The 16,223-nt window shown below is 30.5% G+C and overlaps 1 protein-coding gene across 2 annotated transcripts; it reads right to left on the minus strand.

The window, feature by feature from the left end:
- Positions 1–10,749: 10,749 nt before the first annotated feature.
- LOC100792274 (DNA ligase 1) lies at positions 10,750–12,351 on the minus strand. Of its 2 annotated transcripts, none has more exons than XM_003550085.5 (2): positions 11,703–12,351; positions 10,750–11,316 (listed from the first exon to the last, which is right to left on the minus strand). In XM_003550085.5, the coding sequence occupies exons 1-2, from the start codon at positions 12,338–12,340 to the stop codon at positions 10,881–10,883; spliced, it is 1,074 nt and encodes a 357-aa protein (XP_003550133.2). In that variant the 5' UTR covers positions 12,341–12,351; the 3' UTR covers positions 10,750–10,880. The 2 variants fall into 2 exon arrangements, with proteins under 2 accessions (XP_003550133.2, XP_040867372.1); XM_041011438.1 differs by having other exon boundaries at positions 10,750–11,347; positions 11,703–12,336.
- Positions 12,352–16,223: the final 3,872 nt, after the last annotated feature.

Below are 16,223 nucleotides of genomic sequence, written 5' to 3' on the forward strand. Positions count from 1 at the left end.
TTGTATTTAAAGAGCTTCAATGTGATGTTCGACAATATTCACAAGACATAAAGCATGCAGGTGGTAAGGATTAGTTAAGCTTAAGAGTCATATTTAAGTTTATTGCATTTTCATTTATTAACAAGTCAAAGCTAAACTTACTCTATTTGAATTTACTCATTGATGCTATTAATGTGTGTAGAAAGCTAGTTTAAAGCCTAGTTTTATGCTCTCATGAAAACCAAAAGTACTTCACATGTAAAGTGTGAGAAAAAAAAGATGGAGAAAATGAGGTATAAGGAATGAAAGTGAGGGAGGAGATAGAGATGTATATTTTTTTTATAGTAGATGGAGATGTATTTTTTTTGTTACATATGAGAGAAAGGAAAAGGAAAAGGAAGAAGAATAAAACTGAGACTGCTAACTAAAGTTATCCCTAGAGAATAAAGTTCCCAACTCATCAACAAAAAGACTTAAAGATATAAAGTCTAGTGCTTCATGAAAAACCACATGTGATAGGTCCCAATTTAGTTAGACTATCGGCGGACTGGTTAGTTTCCCTGAAAATATGTTCTATCTTGCAGGACTAGTTTCTTTAAATAACCCCCTTATTAGAGGAATCTCATTACAAAAGTGATGAGTCACCGAGATCACGCTTGTCATCATCTTCATAGTAGTAGCTAAGTATGAATAGCAAACCACATTTATGTAGCTTGCGTTTCAGCACAGCTGAAGCCCTTGAAGGAAGGCCATATTTCAACATAAAGAATATCTATTAGGTCCACTTGGTTGTAAAACCCAAACAATAACCTCCCCTACTTGTTGAGGATTGCCTTGCAAGCTACCATATTGAGAGCAATAGTGTTGAATGAGGGGGGTTGGAACAGACCTACTAGTCTTTGAATTTGTGGTATGGTAGTAGTGTTGGAATTTTAGGGGATCCTTATAAAATACCAATAACCACTAAGAATACATTACGTTAGATTATCAAGAAGATTTTTTAGGAATACCTGAATCCATAATGATTGATCAAACAAGCACAACGGAATCTGAATCCTTAGGTGGTTTTTGATCTATGCGCTCTTCTTAGGATTTGTTACAAAATATTGTAGAGATAACGGATAACCGGCTAACAGCGTAACCGGTGACTTCATGGTTCTTCCTCAACTGGAAACTCTTTATTCCTCAATAGGACCTTCATAATTCTTCAGGTAGGGAGAAGAGAAACGGCTTGGTATATTGGGGACCATAGCCTTCTTATAACGTGTTAACCTAATAGGATTCTCGTTATTCCCTATTGGGCCAACACTGACATCTGCTCATTTAAATCCATATCATCTTATTTAGTTGTCTAACGGACTTACTTAATTTGATCATATAAAATAAAACTCACTAATGATAAATAGCTAATATAATTGTCTTAATAAAAAAATCCAACAAACTTTCACTTGGGCTACATATTGTAACGACTATATCAAAAATCCTTAAGCGTGCATCCGTACACTACTTATCTTTTGACTACCACCTTAGTAACCTGGTCCATCTCATGTATCAATAATGGAATCATTACGGCTTTCGTCACTACAACAAATGTAACTAGACCCCAATGACCACCATATCAATACACTCAATGACATAGGTCAATATGGATAAGCAACATGGAAATTACATGCAATGTTTTCTCAGTCATGTCTATTTCCAATTGGTCCAAACTTTATTCTTTATAGAGATCAATCCAAACACAACATAAATATTGCAAACAAAATAAGCTTATAATGAAATGATAAACTTCAACTCTATTTATGCATAAAATCCAAACAACAAATTGTTGGTAAACCATAGGATAGAGAACATAAGCAAGACTTCCATTAAACTAAGGTACTATCAAGAATTACATCCATATGAGCAGTGTGCTCATGAAAAAACTTTAAGTGTCAGACCTTTAGTAAGTGGATTAGCTACTATGGAATGAGTTCCTATATGTTCTATACAAATTTGTATTTTTTGAATTCTTTATTTAACAACCAAATACTTTATGTCAACAATTTTTTACTTGGTTGAATCCTTAATAAGATTGCTAAGATATTGTTCTAATAAACACCCAATGGCTTCTTAATGTTGACAATAGGCAAGCTAGTTACAATAATTTAGCCGTCATAAATTCTGGTATGATGTCTCATAGCAAAAAATATTAACTCCACCAATATGATTAAATGTGGATCCGTATGTGGAGTGATTGCTATTAATATATTCCGTAAAAATCAAAGTTAGGATACTCAATAATCTCTAAACTTCTAAACTTTCGATATGAAAACAAGTAGTTTCTTGTTCTCTTCAATTAGCGCATAATGCGCTTTACGACTTTCTAGTGTTGCATACCAAGATTACTCATATATCACCTTAGGACTTCCACTAAAAATTATTTTAAGATAATAAAAAATAAACTTAAGAATACAAGATAAATTGCAAATTAACTATTTTGCAACAATAAATCATATGATGATAATATGATGTCATCAACATATAATACCAAAATAATAAATTTACTCCTATTCAACTTTTAGCATACGCAATCATCAATCAAATTTACCTCAACACTATAAGAGATAATCTTGATGAATTTTGAAATATCATAGACAAGAGACTTGTTTAAAAGCATAAATGGATTTCTTTAATTTGCATACCATAGACTTTGGATCATCTTAAACAAGGTTTTCTGGTTGCACTGTATAAATTGTTTCATCAATATTTTCATTTAAAAACGTAATTTTTACATTCATCTATGCAAAACAATCATCAAAATGATCTACAGTATCATCATAGTCACAAGAGAGTCTTTCTAAGAAATTACAAAGAAAGTGTCTTTTTGTGATCAATGTTTTCCTTCTTGTAAAACTTTTGGCAACAAGACAAAATTTATATATCTCAATATTACTCATTTAATCCCTTTTTACTATAGATACTTAACTACAACTTATGTATTTCACACTTTCAAGCAATTTGACGATATCTCAAATATCATATTCTACTATCAGTCTTATTACATCATTTATGACATCAATCCACTTAAGAGTTAGACCACAACATGACTTGCCTAAAATTGATTAGACCTTCTCAATCAATCTAATGTCATATTCATGTTCTTAAACAAATATAACCTAATCATTCAAATTACATTTTTTTTCCTTTCTCTTAAGGATCTACTTGATGACACTTCTTGATGCTATTGAGTTTGAACTTTAGGTGGTGCTTGAGAGGAAATCTTAGTGTTGTCTTATCTTTTAATAATGTTAGGAGTAACATCATTATTTAATTACCATATTCGTTTCTTGAACAATGGTAAGTACAAAGACTTATCTATTGTCAATAACATGTTATTCTTTAAAGACAACATTTCTTATGTTTCCTTCCCTCCAAACTCAATTTCATTAAGGAGTCTTGCACGTCTCAAACATAATCTTAAAGTGAGATTGTAAAAATTATACACGTGAGAGCTTTAAATGTAACAAAAAATAATTGTAACTAATTATCTTTAAGTCCAACGTACTTTCATGCAGCCTATAAGGCATTGCTTTGGTTGAACATCCCCAAATGTGTATATGCCTAATGTTGGGATTTCCCTGGCTCACACCTATAGGGGTTCTTAGTGACTACTTTAATTGGTACCCTAACAAGATATAAATTGCATTCTTTATTATCTTTCCCCAAAGCGACTTTGGTAGATAAAAATTAAACTTCTTACCATATCTGCACAAGTATAGTTTCATCATTCTACAACTTTGTTCATGGTAGGTTTGCTTAACATTACATGTTGTAAAAAAATTTCACAATTATTGAAGAAAACACATGGGGGACTCCAAACGTTGCACATTATGTCATATCTACCATAGTATTTCTCACCGTCAGATTTGACAACCTTAATTTTTTTTCTTAATTGAAGTTCAAAACTTCTCATGATTTAAATAAAGAGGAATCATCTATGAACATAATAAAATACATTTGCTCATTCCATGAATCCATAAGGAATAGAATACTAATATATGTATGTATTAGTTCTAAGACATCCTTAGTTCTTTCAGCACCTAAATTCCATTTTATTTATTTATTTTCCCTTTATATACTCAATGTAGACTATAAGGTCCAACCAATATAAAGGATCCAGAATTTCCTATAACACAAGCATCCGAATTCTCTATTAAGAGATATGACTTAATCACTTATTTTATAAAATGACAAAATTCTCATTTAATTCTAAGTTTTGTACCACCCAAAATTGTTTGCAATAGACACACTCAAATATCCATAAAAGAACTCATAACTTGCAACATTTGAATCACAAGAGACTAACTTTATTATTTCTAATTGAACAAGAATAACTCAATTTGTCCAAATTAGAAATAAAATTTGGTTTAATAAACAACTTAATATATGTCTCAACCAAATTAAAATGAAATTGAGTCTTTTCAAGTAACATAAAAGTTTTCATAGCTTCAACTGCAACTTTATGTCATCGCTAACATAGATGAATCTTTCATTATCACCTGACGGATGACTCCATAGGTAGCATCGTATAGACATGCTTATGTGAGTAGTAGAACCAAAATCTATCCACTAACATCCTTTGGTACAAAACTAAATTAACTTTAAAACAAATAAAAATGAGAAGTTTACCATTCTTCATACACTAAATAGTGTAATTGGGAAAAAAAAAATTATATGTCTCAAAAAGCAACAAAGAAATTTCTTATCTTGTTCTCTTGCTTCTTCTCTAGAAAAAAAAAAAACTATGCAATATCCTCAACTCTCAACTAACTCCTTTCAAACTCTAAATTTTATATATGTAGCTTTGGAGTTTAAATAATATGAGTATTTTAAACCGTAGTAGTAGCAACAATAACAAATAAAGAAGAGAAAGTAAACATACAATGCACAAATAATCTTTATGATAAATTTCAAGACCGAAACAAGATACTTAGAGCACCATTAATCCTCAATCTTTGGATTGAAAAAGACTAATGCTAGTGGTACTCTCAATGCATTGATCAAACATTGGTGATAAGTTCTGTCAAACAAAGGTTGTCTTTGGATATTCCATTGCTCACATGGAAAACTTATATGATGATTACTCCGGTCAAATAATGATTGTTTTTGAATATTTCATTATTCACATGAAAAATCACACTATTTATAATTGTCACATGTTTACCATCGCAAGCATGTAATTATTTTATCAAATTGTGTCTTCCTTTGGACCGAGCACAATTCACATGAATAATTTCATATAACATCTATGTTAATTCAATCAAACCAACTTATGCAACAAAGGTTACTTTGACAACATGTTGTTTCAATCAATTTAACCAAAAATACTAAACAATTTAATATAATAAATGAGAGTTCTTAAAATTACACAACTTTCACATATAATTAAGTTATATAAAAATATAGATAATAGAACGTGCAAATATTTTACAGAACGGACCCATCACAAGATACCTAGTACAACATTAATTCCTAGTATTTGGACAGAGAAACTAATTTTTAATTGGTACTCTCAACGCAATGATCAAATATTGACAATAAATTTTGTCAAATAATAGTCTTTCTTTGACCAACTATTATCCACATGAAAATACCTTATAATTGTCACACATTTATCATCACATGTGCAATATTATTTGGCCAAATTGTGTTTTCCTTTGGGCTGAACACAATTCGCATAAATAATCTCATACAAAATTCTATGTAATTTTAATCAAATCAATTTTCACAATAGGGATTATATTGATAATATATCGTGTCAATCAATTTAATTAATAAAAATTACTAGACATGCAAATAAATAGGAATGATATGTTACTGTTAAATTTACTCTCAATTATGATAGCAGAAAAATATAAAACATTAATTACTGCAAGTAAATATCATATCCTTAAATTATATTTAAAGGTATCATTAATTTATACTTAAAATAAGCTATATCACATCCATAAATAAATATCACAAATTCATGAAAGAAATTTAAAAAAAAAACATCAAACACAAACAATACAATAAACCGAGACATTTCAAAAAAACCCGTGTCACTACTTCTAATCTTTATAGTCTATTTCACCGTACCAATCCAAACAAAAAAATGAAAATTAATGCCATGTACACAACGTGATAATGGCATCCAAAGTATTCACAAATTGCACAAAATAACTTTATTAAAGCCATAACCCATGTGGCTTTGAATTTAACATAAAAAGGATTTCAAAAAATAAAAAAAAAATGTCCAGAGCTTCCTCAAATATACATCACAAGCCACGTGAACAAAAGTTATGCATAAATCTAAAAAGGATGCCGAAAAACAATAGAATCGAATTCAAACCAAATATGGAACATTGCAATATTTGAATTTACCAACAATTAATATGTATTGTTCAAAAAAAAAAATAGGGTTCATATAACCAAAGCAATTCAGGTATAATTAGAATCAAATAATTTTAAATCTTAATAATCTAACAGTAATGGTGGCTCTGATATACCACTGATTGAAATTTTAGCGGATCCTTATAAAATACCAATAACCACCAGGAACACATTACGTTAGATTATCAAGAAGAGTTTTAGGAATACCTGGATCCATAATGATTGATTAATCAAACGCAATGGAATCTGAATCCCTAGGTGATTTCTGATCTATGCGCTTTTCTTAGGATCTGTTACAGAATGTTGTAGAAATAACGGATAACCGACTAACAACGTAACTTGTGACTTCATGGTTCTTCCTCAATTGAAACCTATTTATTCCTCAATAGGACCTTTGTAATTCTTCAAGTGGGGAGAGGAGAAACTATGTGTGACGATTTGGTATATTGGGGACCATAGCCTTATTATAGCGTATTAACCAAATAGGATTCTCGTTATCCACTATTGGCCCAATACTGACATATGTTCATTTAAGTCCATATCATTTGATTTAGTTGTTTAACGAATTCACTTAATTTGATCACATAAAATAAAACTCACTAATAATAAATAACTAATATAATTGTCTTATAATATTAGTCAACATTAATTATTAGAATAGAAAATTCAAACAAGAAGATGTACCAAATGCCCTGCCCACACACTCCACTAAATTGTGCATTTTAATGCTCAGTTCCAAACAAAATAATTCCTTAGATTCAATGATAAGACCATTTTATGCTAATAGCTTACATGCAACATGAAACTTAATTGACAATTTGAAAGCACTTTTAGATATCAAAATAATACTAAGTGATTAAATTTAAAATTAAATATAATATGATATATCACTTGACAGTTTAAGAAAAAAGTCAACTTCCATCTTAGTTTAACTGATTAGGTTATCTCGTGTCATTCTCATGTACACTCTCAACTCTTATATATGCAAATAACATGTAAGCCCGGACATTAACAAATATATTGTGACAACTAGAATAAGTTGAATGATAAATTACTTTTTTGGAAGCTTTTTTATATTTTTCTTATTTTTATGAACTAATGCAATAAAGTCATACATTTTTAAGAATTAAAATAACATTTTATCCATGTTCATTTTACTAATGTCTACAACACCTTTAAAAAGTTAGTCGATAACTAATGAGTAAGGAATATCCTTAATTCAAATTGAAAAGGTATTAATGTAAAATACTAATTTTGATTAAAAATAATCCTAATCATAATATATACCTATATTTTTATCTTTAAAATTATAAAATTAGTAACATATCAAAGTTTTTTTCTTACAAAATATCAAAGGTTTTCTTAATAATACTATTATCATTATTATTTAATTTAACAATTAGGTACCAATAAATATTTTGAAAGGGATACAACATTGAATTGTTAAGGGAAGAGTTGATTTACTTTATTATAGAGGATAGAATAGAGCGGCGGCCCACATGCAGGAGTTTGAATGGATATTATTATTTATTTTTATTCTTCGTATTATTATTATAGATCTTTTATGTGAATGGGAAGTCACCAAAAGTCAGCATGACCCATGTCATCCTCATAGCCAATAGGCAAATGGGTAGGAAAGGAAGGAAGGGATTTTTTTTTAAGCTACTACTACACAAATGAAATGCCCAAGTACAACACTACTTCACAATTCAAATCCAAATCTTATTCCACTTGTACTACGGAAATCACGGATGCAACTAGCATCTAATTGTCATTTTAAAAAGACATAAATAAAAAGTTAAACTTTAAATTTATCATAAATTTTGAACAACGTATTCACTATCGTGATAATAATAGTATGTCAAAAAATATATATTAATTTTTTTTAATTATGTGTCAGCAAATACAAATACACAAGAAAGAGTATTAAATTTGTTTTATTATATGCTTTAAATCATTGTTTATTTTTTTTTCGACAAAGGCAAACTCATAGCATTCCAATATTAACAGAAATTAAGGACAATACAATTTGGTACCGTATGATAAACATCTGGACTAGTTATATCTATATGTATGGGTAACTATATTGGCTTGTCACCTAACGATCGACTTCTATATGAAAGTTTGGATAAATTGACAGAAGTTGTTTATAATGAACTATTAAAATACCAACTTAAGAGGCATTAAGTGTTGTATTTATCTATTTTTGAAGATATCACAAATAAAAGAAAATATTATTGATGTTAAAATCGTTTTTATCTTCTCACATGACATCTAGTAAATTTTATTTACAATAAGTATATAAAAATCTTTTCTTTTTCAAAACAGGGACATATACTTTAAAAGTAATAATGAAATGACTTTGGTAGTGTTAATATAATAAATAATTTCTATATTATTTTTATTGTTTTTTCTCATATAGATGATTTTAGAATATTATTAATAAATAATAAAAAGAAGAAATTCATTTTTTTTCTTTTGTTGCTATATATAATGATTTCACATTTAAATTTTAAATATGCATTAAATACTTGAAAGTAGAATTTTATCATTTATAATTATTCTTTCCAACTTAAATTAAATATTGACTTTCATTGAAGATAATTGTGACATTGTACCAAAAATAAGTATATCATCTAATCTTATATATCAACGGACAAGAGTAAAGTTAAGATATGAGCAGGATATGTTGAGATTATTGGACCTACTACTGACCACAGTTCCATGGCCATTGGAAACCTTGCTCACCACAATTCCCAGAAATAAAATCTATCAAAATCTAAAACGTATAAACATTATTAAGTCTTTACTGTTATTGGCCCAGTTGGATGCATGTTTGTCTTTCTCTCTCTCATGAATATATTTCCAACACATCCATATCTAATAGGCTAGATGAGGCAGTCATGCCCTCTCACGTCATTATATGAACATTTTCGCTACTTTAATTTCATAGACCCACAACACATCCTTGTCCTTCAGCAATATTTCATTTTCAAGTTCTAATAGCTGACCCATGGATAAAAAGTAGAGACTTTATCTTTTTGCATAGTTAATAGTAATTCACAATAAAAAAAACTGTTAAAATATAAATATAAACGTTATTAAGATTTTTTCATTTTTACAAGAGATGTATAATATAATTTATAATCATTACACACACATTCGACTAATTAAACTAGATCTCTTGATTTAATTTTTACAATATCATATATTATAAGTATGATGAATTTGACAATTCTTATAATAATTAGTTTTTTTAAGGGGTAATAATTACCTTTAATAAGAGTCTTCATGGGTCGATGCAGATCAATTTTAGTCAAATTCAGGATTCAATCAAATTAAATTTGATCGATTTTTACAAATTTTTTAAAACTCAATTTAACCCATTCACAAACCAATGAGTTACCCATTTAAATTTGATTTTTTTTAGAACTACTATTTTATATCATAATTCATCCAAATATCTAATACAATTAACACAATATTATCAAATGTTTAAAAGTAGTAAAATTGATTCATTTAATATCATTAACATAATATTTTAAAATAGATTAATACAGATTAAAATAAAATATTCTTCAACAACATTTACTGTAATAATTTGAATCACAACTATTTCTTACAAACTATAGTCTCTTGCCATAAGCTTTGTTGCAATAACATTGGCTACAACCAGATTTATTGAAACAAATGAACAAAATATAATTTATTAATATTATAAAAATGACAAAAAAAATAAATATAAAAAAGATGAAACAAATAACAATGTACCCAAAAATAATACTTTAAAAAGTTTCAATGCTAATAGTCTTTCAACACTTTGAGTTCCCAACATTAGCACTATTTAAAACAAAATCAAATAACGCTAAATCTATAAATCTAATTTTATGATTCATCGTAAATAAATGATTTTGATTAATTTAATTCAATTTTGACCCAAATACATAAATAATTCAACTCAAACTATTCAAATCCAACAACCCCAACCTTAACCAAAAATCTTACATTCACAATATATGAATATTTTCATATATAATCCGTATCTGTTTTTTTTTTTTTTAAAAAAAGAGAAACCACATTAAATATGAATTTTTAAAGTAATTATTCTGAAAATTAATAATCGTAAAAAAGTTATAAAAGTCTACTAATAGATTCTGATTAAATTATTTTATTTTGGTTTGTTTTAAAGATCGTTTTGTTATTGTCCTAACTCCTGTGACACGATAAAATTAATCTTTACACGTAATTTTCTCTTTTAATTTAATCACCACACGTCATAATCAACTACACGATCCCACAGTATTATATCAGCTATCAAGACAATAATAATAATAATCCAAGTTGAGATCAATTATCTGTGTAAGCAGCACCAAAATAGTTTTTTTTTTTCCTTTATACAAAATCCATTAAGCTAGCTAAATTAAAAATGGGCACTATAATATTTAGTTTATTTACACCGAAACCACATTATTAAATAATCCAAAACATCACGCATCATCATCATCATCTTCTTGTTCTTGTTCCTCATCATGTTCTTTCAGATCCGAGAGGCTCCTAGACTTGAAGCTCCCAAATCTTGCTCTCATGTGATCAACATAAGACTTAGGAACCAAAACATGATCTTGTTTATTTTCTTCTGATGAATAAGAAGAAGAAGAAGATGGTGACACTTTTTTGGGCTTCTCTTCCTCTTCCAAAAAATTGTCTTCATCTTCATGAACAGGCAAAAGGGGCATCGATTTTGGGTTGGACCAAGCGTAAAAAGAAGATTTTCTTGTCAACTTCGTGGCTATTTGAACCCTTCTTCTCTTGTTGAAAGGGTTCTCTTGCTTTTGAAGTTCCTTCACTGTGTTGAGTGTGTTCACTTGTGATAGATCCGTGAATGACTTCGATTTTCCCATGAAGTGGTTCGATAAACCCCTCCTGCATCGCTTGTACAAAATCATCACTTACCCTTATCAGAAAAATTAATAAAAAAAAATAAAAATCAAAACTTGAAAAAGAAAATTATAACATGGAATTAAACAAAAGTATGGTACCACTTTGAGTATATGAGAACTTTAAAGTAAAATTAATGATAAAAAAAACTTGGATACAATGTTTTGCTTTTGATAATCTTGCATGTAATAAAAATTAGTATTAAAAAGATTATATAAATTAACCTTCAATTCTGGTGGATAAACATTGATATAAGGACTTAAAATTATACACAAATTTGTCTAATTGAAAAATAGAGAGAATTAAAATGGAAAGTAAAAATTAACGAAAAAAATTGAGAAAAATGAAGGGGTTGAAATTGAAGGACTAACTTGATGGGGAGAGAGTCTTCTAAGGAATCAAGAGAGGCCAAACCCTTCAACTTGGAGTGAACTTCTTCTTCTTCTTCTTCTTCTTTGTCTTCATCTTCGTCGCTTTGGTTTCTTTTGGACGAAACGACATCGTTTTCGTCGTCATCGCTGTCGTCAGGGGTTCCGATCGAGGACTCGCTGTCGGAGGAGTGGCCGGAGAAGAGTCCGTACGGTCGGTCGGCGGCGGTGGCGACACCGGGGAGGTCGGCGTCGTACGGAGGCGGGGAGGAGGCGACGTCGATGGTGAAAGTGGGACCCACCAGAAAATCCATCGATTTCGTGAACGGAAAAGAAAAAAAATGAGGAGGGAGACACGGAGGAGAATACGAGGTCGAGAGAGTATAGGGTTGTTGTTGTTCTCTTTGTTGGGGGTTGTGAGTGGAAACTCGTTCACGAGGCGACGGTTTTAGAATGGGGAATTTGAGAGAGGAATGAAGGAAGGAATGGAAGAAGAAGAAGAGAATTGAAGAGAGACAGAAAGAGTTATACATATAAATATGAAAAGAAGAGAGTGAGAAAAGAAAAAAGGAGACAGAAAGGAGATAATGCTCGCAGGCGGAGAAATAGCACAAAAGAACTCGATTTGACAACATGTTCATTAAGACACGGTAACATTAGTGATTAGAAATTTATGACTGCCTTTATTAGTATTATTATTTATAAGATCTAAAATTAAATTTTTAAGATTTAATTTATAATATTTTTTATACTAATTATTTTTAGATTAAATATATATATATATATATATTAAAAAATATACTGACATATTTATTATTATAATAATCAAATTAATATTTTTTTAATTTTAATAAATTAGATAATTAGATCTTATATATAAGAACAAAAAGATTATTATTATTATTATTATTATTATAGTTTAACTTAGTGATATTAATTGAAGAGTAATTTTTGAATGAATTATTTAAGTAGTTTTTAGATTTTATTTTACTTGGAGAAGATCCATTTATCTCAACTGCTAATTTATACTCCCTAATAAGAAAAAATAATAATTCTCTCCCTATATAAAAATTAGTTAACATCATTTGTGGTTGATTGTCTTAATAAAAACTTAAGTTATTTCTAAAATATACTCTATGTTTAATTGCATAACACAAAAAAGAGATAATTGTTGAAAATAAAAATCTAATTAAATGGGACATTTTAGATATGATATCATTAAATAGGAAAGTTAGCTAAAATTTATTTATATTTTAGTCTATTACATATAGATTTTTTTTCTTATGTTTCAGTCCCAAAGTAATCAAAAGTATTACGTGATTAAAAAGAGATTATAAATAATTGTTGAAAGTTAAATTGCTACTTGGAAGCTGAAAAATTAACTCATTAAATTATAAGTGTTCGGTAAAACTAGCTGTTAAAGTAGATGAAAAGTGTAAAATGATCGAAAAATAATAAAACCATAATTTATTTTAAAAAAAGGTAAGTAGGAAATTCAATAAATATATTATGGATAAAAAAGAAAGAAAATATAAAAAGTTAGAAGCTGACTTTTTAAAAAAGAAAGATGTCAATTAGAGAATACATAAAGAATAAGTTGGGGCACAAATTATCTAGCAGGTTATGAAGAAAGATACTAATGAATATAGTAAGGATGGTGGAACTTACGAGGAGAGCTTAAAACTTATTAAGATGGTCTCTCATTTGTCAGCGAGTGAGGTTTGTGAGCCTCCAATTGATCACGCGCATTATGATGAGGAGGCAATGGCTTTTGTTCTAGGGAAAAGGTAAAAAATTGGAGATTCATCGCCGACTCATAGAGATATGGACTGTACGGATGAGACAACTATAAGGACGGTGGTGGCCCAGGTGGAAAGTGGTGTTGGTTTGCCAAAAAATCTTATAGTTTCCTCATGAATGTTACTAGTTGGAATTGTCGTGGAACGACTAGTAAAGGATCCAGCATGATGAAACAAAATAAATCTGCCTTTTTTATTCTTTTGGAAACTCACACTAGTGGTAAGAAAGCAAGAAGCAATATAAGAAGAATTGGTCTCAAAGGTTGTTGTGTGGAAGAAACTAATGGTCACTCAAGTGGAATTTGGTGTTAATGGGATACAAATAATTGGAATGTGAATGTCAAAAGGAGTTCACCTTAATTTATCCATATGGAAGTGAAATGGTGCAATCAGAGACCTTGGTTCCTTACTACAGGATGTGGTGCTCCTCAATATGCTAGGCAATAAACATTGTGGGATGACCACAGTGAGATTGGTTCTAGTGTAGCTGAGAATGGACCATCGTAGGAGATTTTAACAGTAGCTTTGATGCAATCCTATCCCCCAAGGGCATTGGATAGAAGACTCCAAGAAGATTGGGCCAAAGATGCAAGAGAAGGCCCAAGGGTTCTCATGAACCTTAGGGTAGATTTTGAGCCCAAGGGCTAAGTATGGGCTCACTTATCTTTGTATATATTATATTAAGGTTTCATTAATTTTGGGCCTTGTATTTAGGGCTCCATAATGTAGGTAGGATACCCTAGAAATGTAGGATTTTCCAGCCCTTGTATTTTAGGGCACCTAGACTAGTTTTTGTATTATGGGTAGTTTTGTAATTTCACATGCATTAAGTGAATATTTGATGTGTGTGTTGAGAAATAAATTTAATTGAATTGGGAGAAGCCCAATCCAATTAAATTTTAGAGGGGGAGGTGAGCATTTACTTGCTACACCCCATTGTCACATCATATAGTCACACTTTGTGCATGTCCTTCATGCACACTTAGTGGAGAATCTTGGACTTGATCTTGGATTAGTGGACTGAACCATATCTGAAATTCACTAATCATAATTAGTGAAATTTTGACTCCAAAATTTGGCTCCACAAATTCAATTTCAAATTCAAGTGAAATTTGAATAGAAATTCAAATTTCCCTCCAATTTTGTGTGACACTAAGGCTATAAATAGAAGCTATGTGTGTGCATTTTTCCAACTTTGATCATTTGAAAATTAAACTTCAGGTTTCAGAGCTCTTTTAGAGCACAAAATTTCGTGCTCTTCTCTTCCTCTCCCTTCATTCATCTCCTTCTTCCTCCAAGCTTTTATCCATGGCCTCCTATGGTGGTGAGCTTCTTCTAGACTCATCTTCTCCTTGAAGTGGCGTCTCCTCTCTCTCTTCCTTCTCCATTCTGCTGCCATTCATCTTTCAAGAAGAAAAGGAATCCATTGATGAAGAGGATCCTAGGCCTACAAGCTCCAATGGAGCTCACATCAACCTTGTTAACTAGTGAAAGTGTGAGGGGTGCTTCAAGAGGAAGCCATAGAGATATGGAAGCCTTTCAAGATTTTATCCATGATTGTAGTCTCATAGATATGAGATTTTAAGGAGACTCCTTGACTTGGCGAAACAAGAGAATGAGGGTAAGGCTTGACCATTGCTTGATAAATTTGGAGTGGAGATTGAGATTCAAAGAGGCCACTTTGATCCACCAAGGTTGGCTTAAGTCAAACCATAGGCCACTTTGCTTGTGTCTTGAGATTCCATCTCATAGGAATCAACATAGACGACCTTTTAGGTTTGAAGCAACTTGGGTGATGCATGAAAAATTTCCTAACTTTGTGAGAGGTCACTGGAGGAAAGATAATGGGGGCAGATTTGTGGAGTGATGCTATGACTGAATTCACTAAGGATGTCAAGTGCTGGAACCAAGAGGTGATTGGTTGCATCTAAAGGAGAAAAGCTAGTTTGAAACATAAATAAACAAGATTGGATTCCAGAAGCAGTGAAAAATTTGATTTGGGGGCAGCTTCAGAATATAAGAAGAATTGGAGAGAGTATGAACAAGTCTTGGATGAAAAAGAGCTTCATTGGTTTCAGATGTCTAGAGCTAAATGGTTCTATGTAGGGGACCAAAATGCAAAGTATTTTAATGGTATTACAACTATCAGAATGAGGAAGAATATATTTGAGATGTAGAAAGATGGGAATGGCAACTGGATTTCTGAAGATCAAGCCCTTGAAAGTCTTGTTACCAACTTTTACAAGGACTTGTACCTGGACAATGGCATTGTTATACCATATGCTCTTAATAACGCCTCCCCCCCTCTAGAAGAGAATTGAATCAATGAACTTGGTAGGTTGCCTTCAAATAAGGAAATCCATCAGACTATTAAGTTTATGGGAAACCTCAAAGCACCAGGACCAGATAGATGGGTTTCATGCTATGTTATTTCAAAATTATTAGAATGTGGTGGGAAGAGATGTATGCAATTTCATTAGAGTTATCTTCCAAGACCCAACAAAGATTGTGGAAGTGAACCAAACATTTATAACTTTGATTTTGAAGAAAGATGAGGTTAGTTATATTAAATATTTTAGGCCTATTTAGCTTATGTAATGTTGTTTATAAAGCTATAACACGTCTATCTCTGAACGCTTGAAACCAATGATGGAGAAATTAGTGGGTCCTTTTCAATCTAGCTTTATTCCCAACGGCCAAAATGGGATAATATTGTGCTTGCTCA

This window comes from Glycine max, chromosome 17, assembly GCF_000004515.6.
Source record: "Glycine max cultivar Williams 82 chromosome 17, Glycine_max_v4.0, whole genome shotgun sequence".
NCBI classification, from domain to species: Eukaryota; Viridiplantae; Streptophyta; class Magnoliopsida; order Fabales; family Fabaceae; genus Glycine; species Glycine max.

Coding starts and splice junctions, on each gene's coding strand:
- LOC100792274 (XM_003550085.5), bottom strand. CDS start 12,340: ATGAACATGTTGTCAAATCGAGTTCTTTTGTGCTATTTCTCCGCCTGC. Junction 11,317..11,702: donor GAAGACTCTCTCCCCATCAA/GTTAGTCCTTCA, acceptor CAAGCGATGCAG/GAGGGGTTTATCGAACCACT.